Source organism: Cebidichthys violaceus, unplaced genomic scaffold, assembly GCF_023349555.1.
Source record: "Cebidichthys violaceus isolate CVI_PGR_0920_01 unplaced genomic scaffold, fCebVio1.0.p SCAF_23, whole genome shotgun sequence".
In the NCBI taxonomy this organism is placed as follows: Eukaryota; Metazoa; Chordata; class Actinopteri; order Perciformes; family Stichaeidae; genus Cebidichthys; species Cebidichthys violaceus.
Window position 1 is genome coordinate 9695212 of NW_027176406.1, and position 20245 is coordinate 9715456.

Consider the following 20245-nt stretch of genomic DNA (forward strand, 5'->3'; position numbering starts at 1 on the left):
ATATATTGCAAAGAGTATCATCAAAGAGCACTAACCAGGAGCAGCATCAATGAACAACACTTCACACAGATTCCAGATCAGTTCTATGGCCAACAGAATGGACACCTGTAACACCAAAACAGAGGCAGAGGTTGTTCTTGAATTACTGCCTAGCTCTACTCAGAAACTAGCACACAGATTGCATGCTGTGTGTGCATTATGTCTGCATCTCACATAAGGATGTAATGTCTCAGTACATACCTGATTCCCATATTGCGTGGCTACTTCTGCATCTTTTGAAGAAACTGCAGAAAAAAGAGAGAAACTTGATTATTTCAGAATATTCACAACGAAGATTAAAATATTAAAATTACATTTAAAAATTCTGACCTGCGACTTGCTGAAGCTCCTCCATACAGGCTCGTATCACAGATCTGTAGTTTTTACTGATGCTGACAAATCTAAGGAGCAAGATGGAGACAAATCATGATATCCAATCCTTTCTGCAGGCGCTTCATCAGCCTCTTATAACGAAGGTTTGTGTGAAAAGCGACACGGTGAGATGCACAGAAACAGAGCCGTCGCCTTACTGGGGTTTTTTGTTCTTGCTGGGGAGGTCTTCCCTAATCGTCTGCAGGCCAACAAAGATGTGATGTGACTCATTAAAGAGTTTGCGTAAAATGGGGGAGTATATATCCTCATCTTTCCTGACTTCATGAATGAAGGAGCAGCCGGATCCTTTAGCATCTGAAAAAAAAAAAGGACGGAAGGCAATAACAGAGTAACATTAGAGGGGGCAGGAGAGTGTGAAAACATAGAGAGGGGCTTGTATCAACATCTACACATACCTGATGCCTTGTAAAGGGTCTCATACACGAGGATGTCACCTGGACCCCATGCAAATCCCAAATGCTTCCCATCACTGGCTGCAGGAATATTCTGCATTCAAAGAAGAGAGACATTTGTCATCAAAACAACATTTAAATATCGACTCATAATCTAGCTTGAAGAACTTCCTTGTCTGATTGCAACTTCATTGAAAATTGAATAAAGAAATAAAGGCATAATAAAGTAGATTTTTTTATATTCATAATGTTAGCATTAAAGCCAAATTTCCAACGTTATATTAACTTAAATTGAGTTACTAATTGAATTATCCAATGATTAAGTTAGAATACCTTCTGACTAACTAGTCTTCAATCATTGTATCCGCTATGTTCTTACTGCTTTACATTTAGGACGTATGTATTTCTGTTAGTAATCTTTAATGTGTCTCCCACACGTTATGGGACTTTCTCTGTTTATTTAATAATTCAACGTAGCTTGATTAGTTATGTTGTTACGATACAGTTAGCTAGTTAGCAATGCTATTCAGAGGGAGAAAAGAGAGAGGGTTAATCTACAGCGGGCTACTCACTGTGACCGCCGGCTCCACGTCTACCTCCTCCATCAGAGAACGATATTATTGACACAATATATTATAAATGAACAACTATTCAGCTGTAAACACTCCACCACATGAACTACAGGTCCTCTCGCGCGCCTCACTCATTCATTCGAAGGCCCCTCACCGCGCAGTGGTGATGACGTCACGGTAGGGGCTGGCCGTTCTCCTGCCTGTACGGTGGTTTTTACATCTGCTTTGTATATGGCTCATTATTATGTGGTTTTGTCCCGACCATGAGGTGTGTATAAGACATACATGACTTAACATATGATCAATACATCTTAAGCTCTGGGAAACTGGGTTCACATACAGGAGGAAATCAATGAATGAATTATCTAAATATGTTCTGTTATCCACGCACAAACATACACATGTTTTCACTAGATTAAGAATCAGCGTTTGGATTTGATTTACGTGCAAGTACACACATTTTTATATATATATTAAATAATTTAATAAAGAAGCGCATCTTCATCATCAGAAAAAAACAAGATGGCCGCTGGGATTTATTGAGTTAAAAAGAAGAAAGAAGAATAAGTGCGGTAAGTGTAATGTACAGACTAGTGATGCTGACTGAGGACTGAGGAGAGGTCAGTAGTGTGAGGAGGTGGATGTTGTGGGATAACTGAGCCGACACGATCCTGACAACAAAAGGAAAAAAACATAGCTGTGCGCGTGCACGTGGCGCTGAGTGCCCCTGTCGCGCGCATTGAGACTCTCCCGCCCATGCCCAGACCGCGCTTTCATCCTCGTGATTACGTGTAGCCATTCAGAGCCCGGCACTGTGGACGCGCACCGTCGCGTGACCGCGCACGCTTGGTTCGAATAGTTTAAACGGGAGCGAGTACGTGCGCGCACACGTATTCTTTGTGTGGCAGCGTAGAGAAGCGCCAAAAGAGTGACCATGGCTGATGAAAAACCAAAGGTGAGTATCTTCACATTGTATCAAAAATACAATTTTATTACACCAGGCCAGTGTCATAGGGGCTCATGTGGAAATTTCCACATGTTCTGTTTTGCATTGATAAAGTTGAGAGCTGAATTTGAACTACTAGCTATACCTACTTTGATAGACCGGAAGGTTTGTGAACGCGCATTCACAGGCGCGCACATCGCTTTCTGCTTGATCTCACAGCCAACCAGCGCGTCATCCTCAGTCGCTCAGTTTATTTACTAGTGTGCGAGGGAGGGAGGGAGAGATAGAGAGAGAGAGAACGAAAGAAATGTATTCCAATTGCATTTACACACATACAAAATGTAGCCTCTGCTTTTAACCCATCACCAACTTAATGGGAGCTGAGAAGCGCCCGGGGAGCAGTTAGGGGTTCTGTGTCTTGCTCAGGGACACTTCGGCACAGGACATGTAGCAGCCAACCGTGCGGTTGCCGGACAACCCTCTCTACCCATTGAGCCATGGCCAGAGAGAGAGAGGGAGAGAGGGAGAGGGAGAGGCAGGCTCTTGGCAACTTGTGTGTTCATTTTGTATTTCCATGTTATTCTACTTTCTATTTCTACTCCACTACATCTCAGAGGGAAATGTTGTACGTTTTACTCCACTCATTTGTTTGACACATTAGTGACTTTGCAGATTCAGATCATCAATATGAAATACAATTACGGATAGTAGGTTTCCCAGCAGAGCGCCACCTTTACCAGCTGCAACATTAAAGTGATGAACACAATATCGCACCAATGGTGGTGATACAGTCAATCCATCTTACCATCAGGAAGGGGTCCAACCCTGTTTACATTATACCTAACAGACTAGTTTTAGGTGCAGAAAAACAAAAGCAGTGACACTGACTTTACTTTGTTCTTGCTGAGTCTTTGGCTTGACAGCAGACTTTCAAGATTCATAGTCAACATTTGACACAACTTTTTTTTAAGTCAGGACAGAGTATTTCTACACCATAGTATTACTACTTATACTTAAGGTAAAATCTGAATACGTCTTCCACCGGCTGTGGCCAACTTAATATATTAATTTGATCAATCACAATAAATGTCAACAAACAATAACGACTTACTGTAGTTTGTGACAAAGATGATTTAAGCCAATAATAAATCTGATTAATCCGCTCTGGTTCCCTGCATGGCTGTGTTAACTGTTTGTTTGTTTTTTCTCTCTCTCTCTCTCTCTCTCTCTCTGACTTCATCAATCAGGAATCAGTCAAGACAGAAAACAACGAACACATCAACCTGAAGGTAGCGGGTCAGGATGGATCGATAGTGCAGTTCAAGATCAAAAGACACACGCCGCTCATCAAACTCATGAAGGCCTACTGCGACAGACAGGTGGGTGTTTGCTCAATATCCGCACACAGCAACCATAGCTGATTGATCATTCAGGATGATGTCATAGGTTTATTTCCTAAACTAGTGGTAACAAATCACTGCATTGTATTGGAACACATATAACCAGTGAGTGTTCTCTTGTGTGTACTGCCACTCAGTTATTTAAGATCTTTAATGAACGCTCCCCCTCCCCTGTGTGCTTGTTGTGGTATTTAGCTTCATATCAGCCGCTAAAAAAATGTTACATACCTTCCAGTGTCTTTTTCCTTTATTATTTAGCTTGCTTTTAAATCTTTTTACAGTCAAAAGGAGCAGCACCTCCACTATAACTCACACCCACTGCATGAATTACATCCACTCGGTTTAATGTTTTGGAATATGTTGGGTAAATGACGCCTAAAGACTGATGTCTCTTAATTAATAATATTAGTTACACCAGTATTCACAATACTGGGGACCTAGAACTGGGACACCTAAATGTAATGCAGCTATTATTCAAGTTATTGAGCTTTTCCTGCTCTGACATGTCAACATGTCTGCCTGTAAAAGGCTTATCAGAGTGGAATGTCTTTTGGCGAACTGTAGCAGAGGCCTTGTAGTTGTCTTTCCAAAATGTTTGGACGGTGTGGAGCGAGGCTTAGAAGAGCTATGTTGCTAAGTTGTGCTGCTCTTACATCATATGGAAATCATTATTTGAATTGTATTGATGGCTCAAAGCAACCTCTTTGAAGTATGCACATGTTTAGTCTTGTTTGAAGACACAAAAGGCCAGCGTTCAGTAGTTCAGTAGTTATGTCTGGCCAATTTACAAGTGTGTAACTGTGTTTTTTTTGGAGTTTTAGGTCAGAGTCAGGATGTTAGAGAAATTAGTCCATACAAGCCATCTGAAGACATTGCAGTCTGCTGAAAGGGCAAACTTAATAAAAGCCAGAAGAGACTCACTAAGGAGTTATTCATCATGGTCATTTTTTCCCCTCAAAGACGTATTGTTCATAGTCTATTGGCTATGATCCAGTTCTGCTCTATGACATGCAGTCAGAGCTACAGAGTCGACGCAAATCTTCTCTCAATATGTGAACACAGCTGGGATGAGAGCCAGTTTGTTGTCACTTGTACTGTACTGTACTGTGATCGCGTGGCTACGAAAACAATGTTGAGGTTTGATCACTTTTACATTCTGCAGTATCTATATCAGAAAGAGTTGAGAGAATATCCAATGGAAGCGCAGCCTCTGATATTATTCTGTATCTGAAAGTCAAATGAGGTTTAACTCTCTTGAGGAATGGAAACTCTGCGTTGTCTGTTCCTTCGACTGCCAGAAAAGAGACGCGTTTGTCATGCAGCTCATTTTTTAAAGCTACCGTGAGAAGCAGATGTTTTTCATTATTTCTTTATTTGTGTTTTACTGCAAGAGACGGTACAGCAATATTCTTCTATTGTTAAACTTCAGCACTTAATACGAAGCAATACATGCTTTAAAATGTTCTAAATATAATATCTAGAGATTTCCATGAAAAGCTCTGCTTGTGCCGTATGCAATTAACTATAAATACACATAACGGATACCATTTTAAAATAATTAAATTGGGTGGAGGTATTTTGTGTTTTTCTCTAAATGTAAAGCACTTTGTAACTTGACTTTAAAATGTGCTACAGGATGAATTATCTATTATTAGTAGAAGTCTTGCTCACTAATGGTCGCGCTAACCCGAACGCATCAAATGTTGAGACCCAGCTGTAGTAAAAACAAAGGGGAAACTTTAATGCATTAACCTCACAGTGAAATCTCTGTTTTGCTGGTGCATCGTGAGAGTTAACTTCACTCGGAAGATGTCCGCCTTCTCCTCGCGATGTTGTTCTCTTGGTTTCTTTTTATGAACTATCCTCAATTCCCTTTATTAGGCTGTGAAACGTTTAAAGAGTTGGTCAAAGTCACCTGATCAGCACCGTCTGTTTTACAATTCATAAAAAGGAATGGGAATAATGAGAGTCTTTAATTTACAACAATCGTTTTTACGTGTTTGTCTCTCCAGGGACTTTCAATGAGGCATATCAGGTTCAGGTTTGACGGACAGCCAGTGAATGAGACGGACACACCATCACAGGTAAGAGACAATGAGTTAATACCCAAAACAGACTGAATAAGCGCCATGCATTTCTGACCCTTTCATGGGGAAGCTCGGACTGGTGCTCTGGATTTTTGATATTCCCTTTTTACCCTCTGCGATGTTAAATACGCTGTGGAAATGAAGTAATGATGTGATAGTATACGACACCTTAAACAGAAACATACTTGCGGCAGTTAATGGCTGGAGTACGCACAACTTGCACTTTATGCCATTTTATTGCAATGCTGTTCAAGCTCGGCTTAATGTTTCAATGGGGCCATTTTGCCTATGCAAACAACAAATTTAAGCTTGAATAAAGCCCGATCTCAGCCCTCATAACATGTAACTGCAACACCTCCTCTCTCTCTCTCTCTCTCTCTCTCTCTCTCTCTCTCTCTCTCTCTCTCTCTCTCTCTCTCTCTCTCTCTCTCTCTCTCTCTCTCTCTCTCTCTCTCTCTCTACACAATATATCTCCTCTCACAATTTATCTTGGAAGATGCAGACCAACTGGGCATGAAATGTAGCAAAGATATTGCACATAACTTCAGGTTTATCAAAGTCGTGTGACACGTGCTTATGGAACATTTTTTTCTTCTTTCTCTTGACAGTTGGAAATGGAAGATGAAGATACAATTGACGTGTTTCAGCAACAGACTGGAGGCCTCGTTTAATCAACCGCAATTGCTTCATCATTGTTCCCCCTTAACCCAATCAACCTTCCCGGCCTGTGATAGACAGCGGCCGCTTCAACAGATTTCCATGCAGAAGAAGTTCTCATTTTCTCTGCACTACACACAACTGCTGTATAGTGTTTTTCGTTCTTACCCGTGTTACTCTTCTGTGTTTGTACATGAACCACGCCCAGGTTTTGTTTGTTCATGCTGTATTGTGGTCGAGGGCTGCAGACAGTTAGGACTGGTGACGGAGGGAGAATGAACACAGCAGACTTAACTGATGTTGTAGGGCTCGGCTTGCTAAGTGTCCACAATATCTGTTCTTAATCTGTATTTCATCTCTTAGGGAACAGTATACGCAGTTTGGGAATGGGGCTTTCTGTTATCTTCAGTAAAAATACTTGATTTTATACATTTTTATATATAGTAGTGGACGTGTAAAGGAATGTTTCATTAGTCGTTTGACTCAGCCACGCTTCATGTTTTGGGAAGCCTGAAGGGACGTCTCAGTTAAGGAGAGACACCCTGGGCAAAAACATTGTTTTTCATGCACTGATCAATTTTGAGAATTTGGGCTATTTTGCTTTCATAACGCGTCTTATCTCAAGACTAGTGGAAACAAAACATTAAAAAAAAACACATTTAGGTGTTTATTTTACTTCACTTTCTCCTAAATCCACCAAAAGTTGGCAATAGATAATGTCTCATTTGCATATTTTAAAATGAAATGTCAGAAAATGTTTTGCCCTATTCACCTGTATCGTCTTTTAAAATGTATGGAATTTTACAATACATGTCTTTAAAGGCAGTTTTTTTTCTCATACAGTGAACCAGAAATCTCCACTTCAGACTTACATACACCAAAGTTTCCACTTGTATTCCTTTCTATATTCTGAAAGTTTTTCTAAAAACGGGTTTGTTCATATATCCTTCATAGCCTGATTTGTAGAACATCTTATTCCTTAAAAACATGGTGAAAATTGTTGTTTTTTTAATGGCTGATTTATAGTGATGTAAAAACCTTACCCTCTAACATGTCAACAAAATGAAACATGAATTTTTAACCTGGCTTTTTTTTTTTTTGCAAATTAGCACATATTTATTAAGGTAATGCCTCATTTGCATATTTAAAATGTTTCTGAAAACTTGTAATAAAAAGAAATGTATTGCCTTAATATAAACAATCAACTCGGGAAGTTTCATGAAGATATATGTCAGTCAAACATTTTTACCTTATTCACCTGGGGTGTCTCCCCTTAAATAAACCTCTGTATTGTCTATTAAGATGCTTGTTGAAATAAAGCTATTGTCTTTTTTTTAAACTTCCACTAATTTTGTCTGGCTTACCAATGTGGTTGCTGGACCCTCTTCTGAGCAGAAACGCATAAACAAAAAAAAATACATTTGTAAAAATGTGACAACACAAGATAGTTGACCCACGATCTTCCCTTTAGCTTGAGGACAAAGTTCTCTGCGTTTTTCTTGACCCTTACATTGCAGTTTAAAATATTTCATGATCAATGCTAATAGATTAGATAGTAGGGATGTGGACTCTACTGTCTAATCACTCTCATGTAGCCGAGACCTGCCACCAACAAGAGAGGCGATCGCAGAGGTTCTGTCCAATCAGAGAGTAGTTCTGTGACGTTCTGTCCAATCAGAGAGTAGTTCTGTGACGTTCTATCCAATCAGAGCGGGTCGAACGCTGGTGGGCTGGGTCTCGTGGGCTGGCACCCGCAGAACCAACGGATCTGGTCGTCGCTGTGCTCTTCAGTGTCGGGTGGAGTCTACATCCCGTCGCATCTCTGCGGGGAAAGAAGAAGAGGAGGACCTTTTCTTTTACTAGTTTCTCTTTGACTTATTTGTCACCGCCAAGGCGTCGAAATACTCCACAAAGATGACAACGACAACCACCTTCAAAGGAATGGAACCTGGTTCTAAAAGCAGTTCCAGGTAAAAAAAAAAAAGAAAGAAACGAGCTGAAAACCTTTCGCGGAGGAACAAAAGAAGTGTGATGCGGTCAAGCCTCTCAGCTAGCAAACGCCTCTTTTTCTGCTTCAAGGCAGCCTGCTACCTCACGTTAGCCCGCTGGATTTAGAGAAACTGTCACATAGTCTCGCTAATTAAGTTAATCTTATTGGCTGACTGATGCTCCACGTAGCCTTTAGCTACACTGAGTTAGGTTAGCCTGTCTGGGCGTTGTAGGATAGTGTTAATTAGACATGCGGGTTTGAGAAGAAGGAAGAAAATGGTTAAAAGCTGCCGTTACCTAACGTTAACCCGTTTGTGGTTAACTGTCTGTGGTTAACTAGCTGTGGTTCATACAAAAAAAAAAAAAAACTTTTGTTGTTTAAGTCCCAGCTCCTCTCCTGCGGTGATTTCTAAATGTGCTGTTTTTCGGCGTTGCTAGCTACTAATCTACCCAATATATTAACTGTGGGTTTGTGCAGCCATTTTTCAAGAAAGTACAAAAGTGTAACGATAAAGCTCAGAGGCGAGAGTCCAAATATGTGATGATGATTGCAGGAAGAATCCTAGACTTAACGTTATGTCTGCATATGTCATTATCACTCGATATGGCTCATTGTTGGTTAGGCGAATGGAAGTTTGGAGAAACTTCTAGATAATCACCCTTAGTTTCAATAGACATGTCTACTCTACATCATCTGACGAATAATATCTGTTAGAATCTTTATATTCCTGGAAAAAAAACACCTTAAGAGGGCCACTCATCCTCCAGGCACGCAGACACGGCTCTCCAGTAAGTGATGCGTCTCGTCTGGATGCATTCCTGCCCCTCTGCAGTGAAAACAATGCAGAGAAAAGGCCTTTTAATGGGTCGTGATTTTCAGGGCAAACGAGCCCGATTTCTGAGTAAAACTATTACTATTCGCCTTTGCTTATAGGGAGCATGTCAAGTGTCGGTCAGTCATTAAGCGTTTTGAAGTCGCATGCTGTTTTCTGATGATGTGCGGCCTTGGGTGGGGGCTTTAGGAGCTAAGCCTGTAAATCTTTCCTTAGCTCTTTGCTCTTTCTTTTTTTTTTTTTTTCTTAAAGACCCTTTTTTACGAGTTGCTGGTCATTTCTGATGCTAGCCGACCAGTGGGATCCCTGCAGCAGCTACTTGAGCAGAATTAAGCTAAAATCTTTAGTAGGCCATCAAAAAGCCTCCCACCCTTCTCTTATCAGACATGCAGATCTTTGGCTTTTGAGCTCAGCTAGATCTGCCCTAGCTCCACCGGCCCTGAGGCTGAACCTCCAGCTTCTAATCATTAATGCCCTTTTTCATTGATATTATTTGCAGTTTCATTCTAGGGTGGGGTCTGCTGCCAGGCAGCTAAAAGCTCCCCCCCACCCCCCCCCCCCCCATCGCAATCCGGGTGGAAAGCATGAGCTCATCCTTCGCTGGCCAGGAGGTGAAGTCTGCTTTAGGCATTACTGTCACAGCCACGAGTGTGTGTCTATATACAAGAATTGATTTTTAGAAAACCCACGCCAATGCAGTTGCTTTTCTTTTGTAGTTTTGCTTCGAGAGCCGAGTTGGTTTTTTTGGACTCCATCTGCCCGGCCTGGCCCTCAGACAGCTGCTCTGTGTGTGTCAGCTGGTGGCTTCAGGGACTGTGAGGAGAGGAGAGTTTGCTGGAAAAAGAGGGAGGGGTCAAGCAGGGGCTCTGCAAACACACCCCAACTGTCCTTCAGCACAGCGAGGAAACGCGCTCTCCCTTCTCCTTATCACGTCCCCTTTTGTTGAGCTTGTGTTGGTAGGAATGTCGGTGGATAGTGCGCTTTGTTTACCATGCATTGGTTCTGCATGCAGCATTTCTATATTGTTCTAGAACAGCCTATTTATTAGGTGACCTATATTAGCTGTGCACATCAGACCTTTCACCTCTATTGTATGACGTTAACCCAGAAGGGGCGTCATGTTTGATTTACTCATAAAATAATGACATTACAATGCAACCAGGAACGGACACCAACGCCTCGTGTTGTCACTGCAAAGGAATCTGCGCTGAGGAGAGGCAGCGGCCAGCCAGCTACCCTCTTTGATTATATGTGACTGGAGTCAGCTGCAGGGCAGAGATTGTCTGTCTGACGGGCTGACAGCCGGGGCTTAGAGAGCGGAGACCTTGCTGGTAGCTGGTGTGTTTTTTGTGTGTGTGGTATGTTTATAAAAGGGTTAGGGTGGAGCAGCGAGAAAGCTGCAAGTAGCTTAAGGCGTCCTGATGTTGTATTTGACTATTGATTTTAATTTTGTTTTTGCACTGTGCAGCTGATCAGCGGCATGTGACATGAAGGCCCTGCGTTTTTAGTTTGGCCTAAATAGTGGGGGATGGTCGCCCGATGTCAATCAAATGATATGATGATCCGTTATTTGTTGCTCCTTAGGGTACTACGACCGCCGGGCGGGGCTTCCAGCATTTCCTTCGGCGCAGACGACGACTCGACTCCCCGCAAGGACAAGATGGCCTCCAACATCTTTGCAGAACCCGAAGACCTCCATGCTCATCGGAGGAACAATCCGCCCAGTAACTTAATCTAATTTTCTACTTTAACCCCATCTTGATTCATTTTCCATGTGACAATACCAAGGGGCTGAAACAATAGGGTTTAGATTTACCAGTTGTTTGAGTTCGGCACCAGGGGAAAAGCAACATGGACTTAATTCTTCTCAGGTGACTGTGGAAAAGATACAAACTAGAGTGTTAAGTATTTTTCCATTTAGGTTGTCAGAAAGAACATCCCACAAGTGAAATAGCCAAAAAGCCCTAGAGCACTGGGATAAGGGTAATTTGAAGCTAGGCTTTGTTGGATGGGGATGAGGATCAGCCCTCAACGGAAAGAAATAGGTCAGTATAAAAACGTGTCAATTGGTGAAACGTGTGGCCTTGTATAGACACATGGGATGTTTTACTTTGGGTACATGAAGAGAGGAAGACAAATGCAGCAGTAGGCGATACGGAACCTGTGAGCAGCAGTTTAACTGATGTATAAAGTGTCACGGTCACTGCAAACATGCAGCCACTGAGGCTTGAATGAAAAATGAACATAGTCTGACATGTGCCTGCCAGTATTTAGCCAAATGAATAATTCATTCTCAGCTAAAGTATGCATTATCCTTATTGCTTGTGATAAGGATGTGGATTTGTAGCCAGCTCCAGTCGGTGTGCAGAAAGAGGAAGGAAGGTTCAGTCCCTACAGCAGTAGGATTCCATTCCTGCTCGAGGCCGTGAAGTCACTCACGAGCCAGTGATCACATGTCTTCACACTGGTCACTCTGTGGGAAACAGTTCACATGGTGTATCATGATTTCTGAATGTGTGGACAATGAAGAATTTACCCTAAAATCATTAGTTCAGCCTCTGACCTTTATGGACAGCAGCTGCTGACAGTTTCCTGCCCGCATTGTTCCACTTGGGTCAAGCTCAGGGGAGCCTTCTCATAGCTTTCCCCCTTTAACGGATACAACTGGATGAGGATAATTGTCTCTGCCTGAATGAGCGCGGTTTATTACCATAACAGGTTTTATAAGCATTGTGCGATCTGTCTGGCCTGCCTGTGAACTCCTAGTATAGACGAACAGGCCGCCCTGGGTAGATCCTTTTTAAGTATGAATACTGTCCTGCAGGACGCATCCACGCGTCACCCTGGGTATAGCTGTTAGTCTTGTTATAATTGGACATTATATGGCAACATTGTGTACACTAACAGAGCTAGGAAGATCTGTAGACCTCAAGTTGAATCCATCCTCCTGTACTGCGCCACCTGCTATTTCCCCATGCGCCCCCTCATCGATAGAAACAAGCTGAATTTCACCGACATATATTCTGAAATAATTGGCCTCCAACCTGCCAGCTCTCGATGACACCGCCACAACTCTCAGAGATCTAACCATAGCACGCGACCCCCCCTTCCCCCCCCCCCCCCCCCCCAAACCCATGCTTCACCCTCGGCCCCTCTGGCAGCAAATATAGACAACTGCTCTGCAAAAGAAAGTTGCTTTGGCAGGAGTTTTGTGCCTTCAGGCATTACTGCCTTAAACAGCCTGGGCACACTACAACACTACAAGACTTGTGTTGATGTTCTTGTTGTTGTTGAGTGTTTCAGTGTTTTTGCACGACTGTGAAATCACATTTCCTAAAGGACAGTAAAGACTGAATCTGTATCACGGAACAGTTTTTATAGGGATTGTTCCTTTTTTTTAAAAGTATTTCCAATGAAAAACTTCACACGAAGCTCTGTGAATGACATTTCATAATAGTGTTGGAGTGATGACAGAAGCCTTAGAAACTGATATCTGAAAAACGGAGTAAATTAATCTAAAAATATCTTCCACTAGGAGCAAGGGAGATTTCATTTTTTTGTGATTTGTCTTGTACGTGTGTTGTGTCAGTTCAACTGTAGGAATGTGCTGGTGGTATGTTTATGCTGACATGCACGCGTAGCGTTAGCCGGAGCCGTTGGCAGGTTGTTTGTCAGGATTTTAGTGTTTTCAGATACCAGAGCTAGCGCGGTTGTCGTTTCTGCCTTCAAGCTCGTTTGTCCAATGAAGTTAGCGTCAACATGCATTTATATGTCGGACCCAGGAGATCTATAAGGTTAAGTAGAAGGATGTGTGTTGTAGTGATGATGGCATAATGCATCACTGTCCAGTCAATTAATCTGGTTTATCGTCTTCCATTTACTGTCCAGACTCAGAAATGTGGAGCCAGTAATGAAGGAGGTCTTGTTGAGCGAATGAGGCTTTCAGCAGTGCTGATTCACTTCAGTCCATTAACAACAATGGCCACTCCCATGCTTCTTCAGCCGCCGTTGTTCCCCTCTTGACAAAGACGCTCTGTCCCCTCCCCGGCCCTCTGGGCTACAGCTGGGCTGTTACCTTATGTGGCTTTAGTTCCCCACAGCGTGCCAAAACGCCGGGTTTTAATGCTCTTTCTGCTAAAGGAGAATACCGGCGCTACAGGGTTATGTGAGGTTTGGCAATCGTGTTGTCTGTCTGGAAGAGTTCCACTATGTTTCTGGGTCTGTTGCAGACGCCCAATCGGCTTTGCTGATGTTTTTCTGTTGGTTCTCAGTGATATTTTTTTTTCAGTCAAATTCTCTTTTTATAAAGCTGATGTTTTGTCAAATCTGACTAGATGAATCTTTTGGTGAGCGTGGTTGCCTCATGGGTTAGAAACATTGGGGGGCGCATTGTAGCTAATTGGATTAGTGTCCATATGGTATGAGTCTGCTGCTTTGAAGCCTGAGTCATGTTTTATCATTTGTCTCCCGTGTTTCCTGTCTCGCTTCAAAATAATCTATTGGCCAAAAGGGAGGCGGGGAGCAATAAAACAGGCGTTCAGCTCGTGTATGTTGTGTGTTTTCCTCTTAACATGTTTTTGGGGGGGGGGAGTATTTTCTAGATAGAGGGTGTTGTATGCTGTACAGATTGTAAAGCCCTTTAAGGCAAATCTGTGATATCGGGCAATATAAATAACATGACCATTCCACTCCGATCCGTCTTTAATTAGGTTGTTGCTCTCTCCGTCTGTCTCTTACCATCACAGCTGGAGCAGCTGCAGGAACCCTGTGCGGCGAGCCCTCCGCCCCGCTCAGGCGATGCCAGCAGCCTCTTCTCTTCCCCAAGAACCCCGAGCCGGAGCTGACCACCATCCACAACTCCGGGGCCGCCTTGGTCTGGAACCAGAGACGAGAGGTACCGCTCGCTTTAGTCTGACAGGCGCTGTTTCCAAAACGGAGCTGCAGCCTAGTTTGGGGACTGAAAAGCACCCAGTCCTAGATTAAAGTGTAATTCTAAACAGTTCAGTGGAAAATTCATTGGGGGATGGATGACTTAATCCATCTATTTGAAAGTGACCCAGGATGTTGTTTGATCGATGTTCTCCTCTGACATTTGTAATCCCTGTGGAGGTTTAATTTTTTTTTATCTGGGAATGTGCTCGTCTTCACTCGCTGACATGGCTAGAGTTTTCTATTTGAGCAGTTTAAATGAGGTACAAAGAGACGGTGAAACAGGATGTTCCTGGTGGTGTAACGGACCGCTGTTGATTCGTATGGATCTCCCTCACGGTTCGGCACGCATGTGAACCGTGGATTAATTACACGGTGATTACGCAGAGCTAATAACGATGGCAGCACCGGTGCAGCTAACATACGGAGGTACCCTTCAGTTGCTTTATGATGCGTTCATGCTCTATTCAGTAAAAAGCATTATTGGGCAAAGGTCAATTATTAAGTTAACATGATGTGTTATCTTGTAAAATGTAGAGTCTGTTGAGAAACTTTAATAAATGCAGTTGTTTGAAGGAGATGTTTTCACAGCGATATTAATTAGATATTAGAGAGAGAGTTATGACTCATGCTAAGTATGTGTATAGTACATAATTAAAACTTCTAATGCGAAGTTTGTTTTATTAACAAAAATACAATCTTTTATTTCCTAATCATTTGAATTGTATGTTTTAGTAAAAAACAACAAAGTAAAAGGATACCATTTACAAGTTTTGCTGGTTTATACTGACTTCAGGGCGAGCTGAACTAATATATCCAGAGCCTTTAAAACCAGCTGTTATAACAAGACGACAACAACAAAGATCTGTATCTGCCGACACGGCTCAGCAACGATCTGTATCTGCGGACAAAAAAAAACCGTGATTTTTGTGATCCGGTGCACCTCTATCTGTTACAGGATGTAATCCACTACCTGTCTCATGGACGGTGTTGTCACAGAGCAGAAAATTATTCAGATAACACAAAGACATTTTTATATAAAGGTGAAAAAGTCCCTTTGGTTCAGTGAGGATATCTGATATCTTTGTCTTGTGTTTTCATTGTAGGTTGAAAATGGCCAAGACCCAGCGAATACTGGTAAGTATCCTGAGCTGTTTATAGAGGCCTGTGAGTTTCTCTCTCTGTCTCAACAGCAGAGCATGACGTAGATTATTCAGTGGTCCACTATAATAGATCAGGTAACTCCACTTTCACTGCCTCTAAATAGGCGGTGTCCCGTGTGTTGCTGGCGTCCATTGCTTGTTTTCTTAAAGAGACGGTGCACACGTTCTCCTTTTCTAAGTCAACATCACATGATCTCTTTGATGTGGTTTCTCCCTGTCATGATGGCGTGATGGGCTGTAGTAGCAGCTGTTCTTTGATGGCAGGCTTCACTTAGTAAGAAACGCTTTTTATTAACCTCCAGGTGCAGGTTTGTAAGCGAGTGGCTGACTGCTCACATAATGGAGGCTCTATGAGTGTTTAGAAATAAAAGCTCACATTTTTGCCCTGTTTTTGAATGTGATTGGAAGGCATGTGTGTGCTTTTCAAGTATATATTATAACAGAAATATTAAGGACTTCAGTCAGTTTATCAACACAATGAAGCTAGTCTGCTTTACAGTTCATTGATAGTTGAACACAAACCACAATTTCCTGTCCACTTTGCATTTGCGTGACAGTTATACGATGTTTGTTTCATTAATAACGCTTTTAGTTATGTATAAGCCTTTATTTAATGCATGTTTATTTCTGGCACTAATCATTTCTTTGTGGTTCTTCACAAACTGCGCTGTGTTGAGTGAGAATTTCCCCAGCGAAACTGAGCGTCACCTCAGTAGATCCAGCAAAATACATAATCACCCTCTGTTAACACGTTTCCTCCTGTTATTTGCGTGATCCTCCCTTAAATAACATGTGGAGAAAGGCACACCTTGCAAACAAATAATGCAAACTGCAACTCCAGCCTGGTGCATCTGTTTGATAAATACGACACGCGTTTGTGGTGGAAGGCGCCACATACGCGCCTGACAGAGTACATCTGGCCTGGAGAGTTCAGACATGAGAGCCTCTGGATCCACGTTGATCAGGCTGCCTGTGTGGTTCTCAAATCAGTCTCCTAAAACATTATTTAATGCAGTTGTCACAGCAACCGCACCACTCGCTCTGGTGTCAAGCCGAGAATATTTGAGTGCCCATTATGAGAGAAAAGAAAAGATTTTCTATTCAGTGTTGCCCTTATTTGACATTTACGTTGTTACGTCCTCTTGAGTTTGCAAATCCTGCAGTAATTCAGCCACTAATGGACCAGAGGCTGACTTGTCATTTGTAATAATAACATATTAAATGTTATTTTTTATAGAAATTATGCAGATGCTACAATTCTAACACAATCAGTCTAAAATGGAGGCATTGCATCCTCTTCCCCATTTTCACTCTAAAACGTAATGCGACTGTTGAGGACGGTTAGTTTTACCAGCTGAACATGGTCATGTCTCTGTGCTGCACCTGTAGAGTGTCCCGACAGCGTGGAGGTGGAGCAGCAGGAGGAGCAGGAGCAGCCGAAGGAGACCACACAGCCCTCTGCCCCGTCGGGAGAAGCCAACGCTGCCACGGGCGGCCGAAGAAACCCACCCGGTGGCAAGTCCAGCCTCATCCTGGGTTGAGACCACATGTTTGTTTTTGTTTTTTGTTTTTCATTCGAACGCTTTTTTTTATATTTTAAAAGATAAATGCCCCCCCCCACCACTCTCTTCCTCCTCATCGAACTCGTCACCTTCTTCCCTACTTCACATGCACTCAGCGCCGTCACGTCCATGGGCCCCCATGTCCTCTCCCTCCACCCTCAAACCTTTTGTTTTGATCCTTTTTTCTATTAAAATAAGAAAACTGTTGACAAAAGCACTTTATGTATCTCTCTCTCTCTCTCTACGCCCCTCTTCCATTTCAGCCCATCCTGTAGTGCATCGCGCCTGCTGGGAAAGGCATGACGTTTAGCTTGTCCCTCATTCTTCCCTGTTGTAAATGGTAAAGGAAAAAATAGTTAAAAGATTTGATGCGTGGATTTCTAAATACAATAAAGATTGATATGAATTTGCTGTGGCTGATGTCTTTTTCTTGTCATGCAATGGTATAGCATGAATATTTGATTTTGCTAATGTGATTATTGCAGTTTAGACGTAAAATAGTGTAGATGAAGGCATGTACAGTTACAGAAATGTAGACATAATTTCTCCTTTTCAGTTTTCATGTGTATTAATAGTTCAGCACATAGAGCTAAATATTATTTAGACCAGTTGGATGAAGACTGAAAACTGCGACTGTTTGAGAGCAGAGGCTCTGCGAGAGCTCTGTGACTGGAGATCTGCCAAAGTAATCACAAAAGCCCCCCCCCCCCCCCCCCCCCCCCCAACTCAACTCTGCCAAAAGAGAAACTGCTTGTCTTTTCATGACATCACACGCTGGATATTTGGCTCTCTGCAGTCTGTCTGATTTAAGACTGTGTTGTATTCTGCTCTGAAATCAGATTCAAAAAGTGAAGTGATTTATGCAGGATGTAATGTAACATAACCTTCAACAGCCCTCCACAAAGAGCTTTATTTGGAATTGCTTGTCTTAGTCTGAGTTTATTTGGATGCGGTGTACAATTTTTTTCTTTTCTTTTTTTCTTTTCGTATTCTCAAATATTCAGAGAGCAGAGTCGAATATTACTTTGAGAATGCATCGTTGAGTTATTGCTTGAATCGAAAGCTACACAAAGTGGTGAATCGTGAGAATTAGAGTAACAAATCAGATTTGTTTTAGGTTACTTTCTATCCAGTTATGTGTCCAATTCATTAATGAAAATTGCAATTCAAATGATTGCATCTGGAGAAGACGGTTCTGTCGGTATTGTGACTCATAAAAGGCACATTTGAGATATGATCACCTATATTTAGTGCATTTATGCACATAACTCCTTCAGCTGTTACAGCCATGCTGATGCCAGAATGCCCCGACATGTTTATCTTATAACAGCATGGAAGCTACAACTGCTAGACTGACTGAGCAGCACAGACGAGGGCGATTATCATAGAAATTCAACCCCAGGAAGAGACTCCTGATCATATATTTTCAACGCCTCGGTTGAGTCCTTGAACTAGTGAACTATATCCAACTGAGATGGAAAGATGCACGTGCCCATCCGTCAGTTGGTCTGAAATGCAAAAAAAAAAAGAGGCTTCTAATACAAAAAGATCACTTCTGATTATTCAGATTGATTATTCTCCATGCTCCATATGTCTGTAACTGTGGCCTTTGTCTCTCCCTCCTGAGCTACGACTCTCCCTCCTGCTCTGTCAAACCCTGAGCCGCCTGTGAAGAGTGCGGTGGCACAGCGGTGTGTTTAAGCTCTTCGTCTGCTGTGAAAGGCATGCAGAGGTCACTTAAGATCAAGAAAAGAACTTCCTGCTCTGGAGACGCGCCAGGATGTTGGAGGGCAGTCAATGAAGGCTTGTTTTTTTGGTAAGTGCTGTACCCACAAGGGAAAGCCCTGTTCCTTTTAATACACCTAAAGACACAGTCGGAATGGATCCCTGTAGAAGACTCAGTGTTCATTTTGAATTCTACATTTTTAGTGTACTGTTGCATTTTTTTTTGTCCTCTGTAGCAAACAAATGCAACCCTGTCGTTTGCTCTTTTGTCCCGGTCAACAGCTAATCAGTAAAACCACATTAGAAACAGACTATATTGGTTATCCCCCCTTGATCATCCGACTAATCTTTCCAGAGAGACGGGAGATTAACATTTTCCTCCCCCGCAGCCATATGCCAAGTTATTTAACCGATGCTTGTGATTAATGTGTAAGCACCCGTGCTCCTTTGCAACTTCGATGTATTGACGAGGCCATGATACCGTGTGCCCTCCAGATGAGGCCCTGTGTGTTCCCAGGAGATGGAGAGGAAGAAAAGGATATGAGCGCGTGGAAATGAGGTGAGTCATCTCTGAGTGACATGGCAGGCAATCAATAATCCCATCCACTCCCACTGCACTGACTCAGCATTTGAGGAGAAAGGATAATTGTATGAGGAAATACACTATTAATGTGTCGCTCAGTAGCCTAACACAACGCGGAAGACCGCATTACTTCTCTACTGAAATGATGAATCCACAACCAAATAATGATGTTGTGATATGAAGAAATAATGTGTCCTCTCTGTGACCACAGACAGAGCCTCCTGATTGTCTCACATCTCAAAAATATCACGCTTTCCACCCATCAGAAGCCCTAAACTGGAAGCACTGGTAGGCAAATGGACAGGGATCCTTGCGGTGTCTGCTCCGGCTCACGTCGTATCTCTTTAATCGGATGAGACTGAAGGAGAGAAGAGCGAGGGGGGGGGGGGGGACAGGGGGGGGGACCTCTTTAAATCTGTCCCAGAGGAAGGCAGAAAGAGCAGGCCGGGTGGGGGTAGTTTTTGAACTCATCTCCAAAGACGATGAAAGCCTTTTATTGACGTGATTGATGTTGATGTTTACAATTCTCTCAGGACAGTGACAACTTAATGGAGTCTGTTGAGGTCATTTCTGCGTCAAACTAGACTGGTCAGCATCTTATAGAACTGTAAAACCATGTGAGCAATAGGTACATTATATGATTTTACTCCTGGATATATGGGAGGACATTTTTGTTTGAGTACATGCTGATGTGGAAAAGATGCTGTATTTATTTTGTGTTTTTTTAACTTCTCCGTGAGTAATTAAAAGATGGGCTCATCATATGATCTTTAGTGAATTTCAGAATTTATCTCATGTTTTGATTTACAAAGAGGCTCATGTGTGGAGATTTTAACTGCATCGTAAAAGTTCAGTTAAGTCCTTCAATCCTAATTTTATTACTTTTTATTTTGGAATTAAGCGTAAAAAGGAGAATTGTTAAATGTAAATTATTAATGCTGCGAGCCCCAACAACAACATTACATTAATCTCCAT

General features: G+C 42.3%; 3 protein-coding genes across 3 annotated transcripts in view; 2 read left to right on the forward strand and 1 right to left on the reverse strand.

Moving 5' to 3' along the window:
- Positions 1-1535, reverse strand: part of nup85 (nucleoporin 85) — a 5893-nt gene extending 4358 nt beyond the window's left edge. The window contains exons 1-6 of the mRNA XM_068718612.1: positions 1397-1535; positions 828-918; positions 570-726; positions 370-440; positions 241-284; positions 36-105 (exon numbers count right to left, since the gene is read on the reverse strand). Of these exons, the coding sequence (XP_068574713.1) occupies positions 36-105; positions 241-284; positions 370-440; positions 570-726; positions 828-918; positions 1397-1429 (466 nt within the window). The 5' untranslated portion in view covers positions 1430-1535. The remainder of the gene's footprint in view (positions 1-35; positions 106-240; positions 285-369; positions 441-569; positions 727-827; positions 919-1396) is intronic.
- Positions 1536-2268: 733 nt separating this feature from the next.
- On the forward strand, positions 2269-7831 carry LOC137878339 (small ubiquitin-related modifier 2-like). Its single transcript, XM_068718613.1, has 4 exons — positions 2269-2351; positions 3590-3721; positions 5755-5826; positions 6438-7831. The coding sequence occupies exons 1-4, from the start codon at positions 2331-2333 to the stop codon at positions 6498-6500; spliced, it is 288 nt and encodes a 95-aa protein (XP_068574714.1). The 5' UTR covers positions 2269-2330; the 3' UTR covers positions 6501-7831.
- Positions 7832-8255: 424 nt separating this feature from the next.
- Positions 8256-17368, forward strand: LOC137878392 (jupiter microtubule associated homolog 1-like). The gene is made up of 5 exons (XM_068718685.1): positions 8256-8456; positions 10893-11032; positions 14054-14202; positions 15344-15374; positions 16790-17368. The coding sequence occupies exons 1-5, from the start codon at positions 8401-8403 to the stop codon at positions 16939-16941; spliced, it is 528 nt and encodes a 175-aa protein (XP_068574786.1). The 5' UTR covers positions 8256-8400; the 3' UTR covers positions 16942-17368.
- Positions 17369-20245: the final 2877 nt, after the last annotated feature.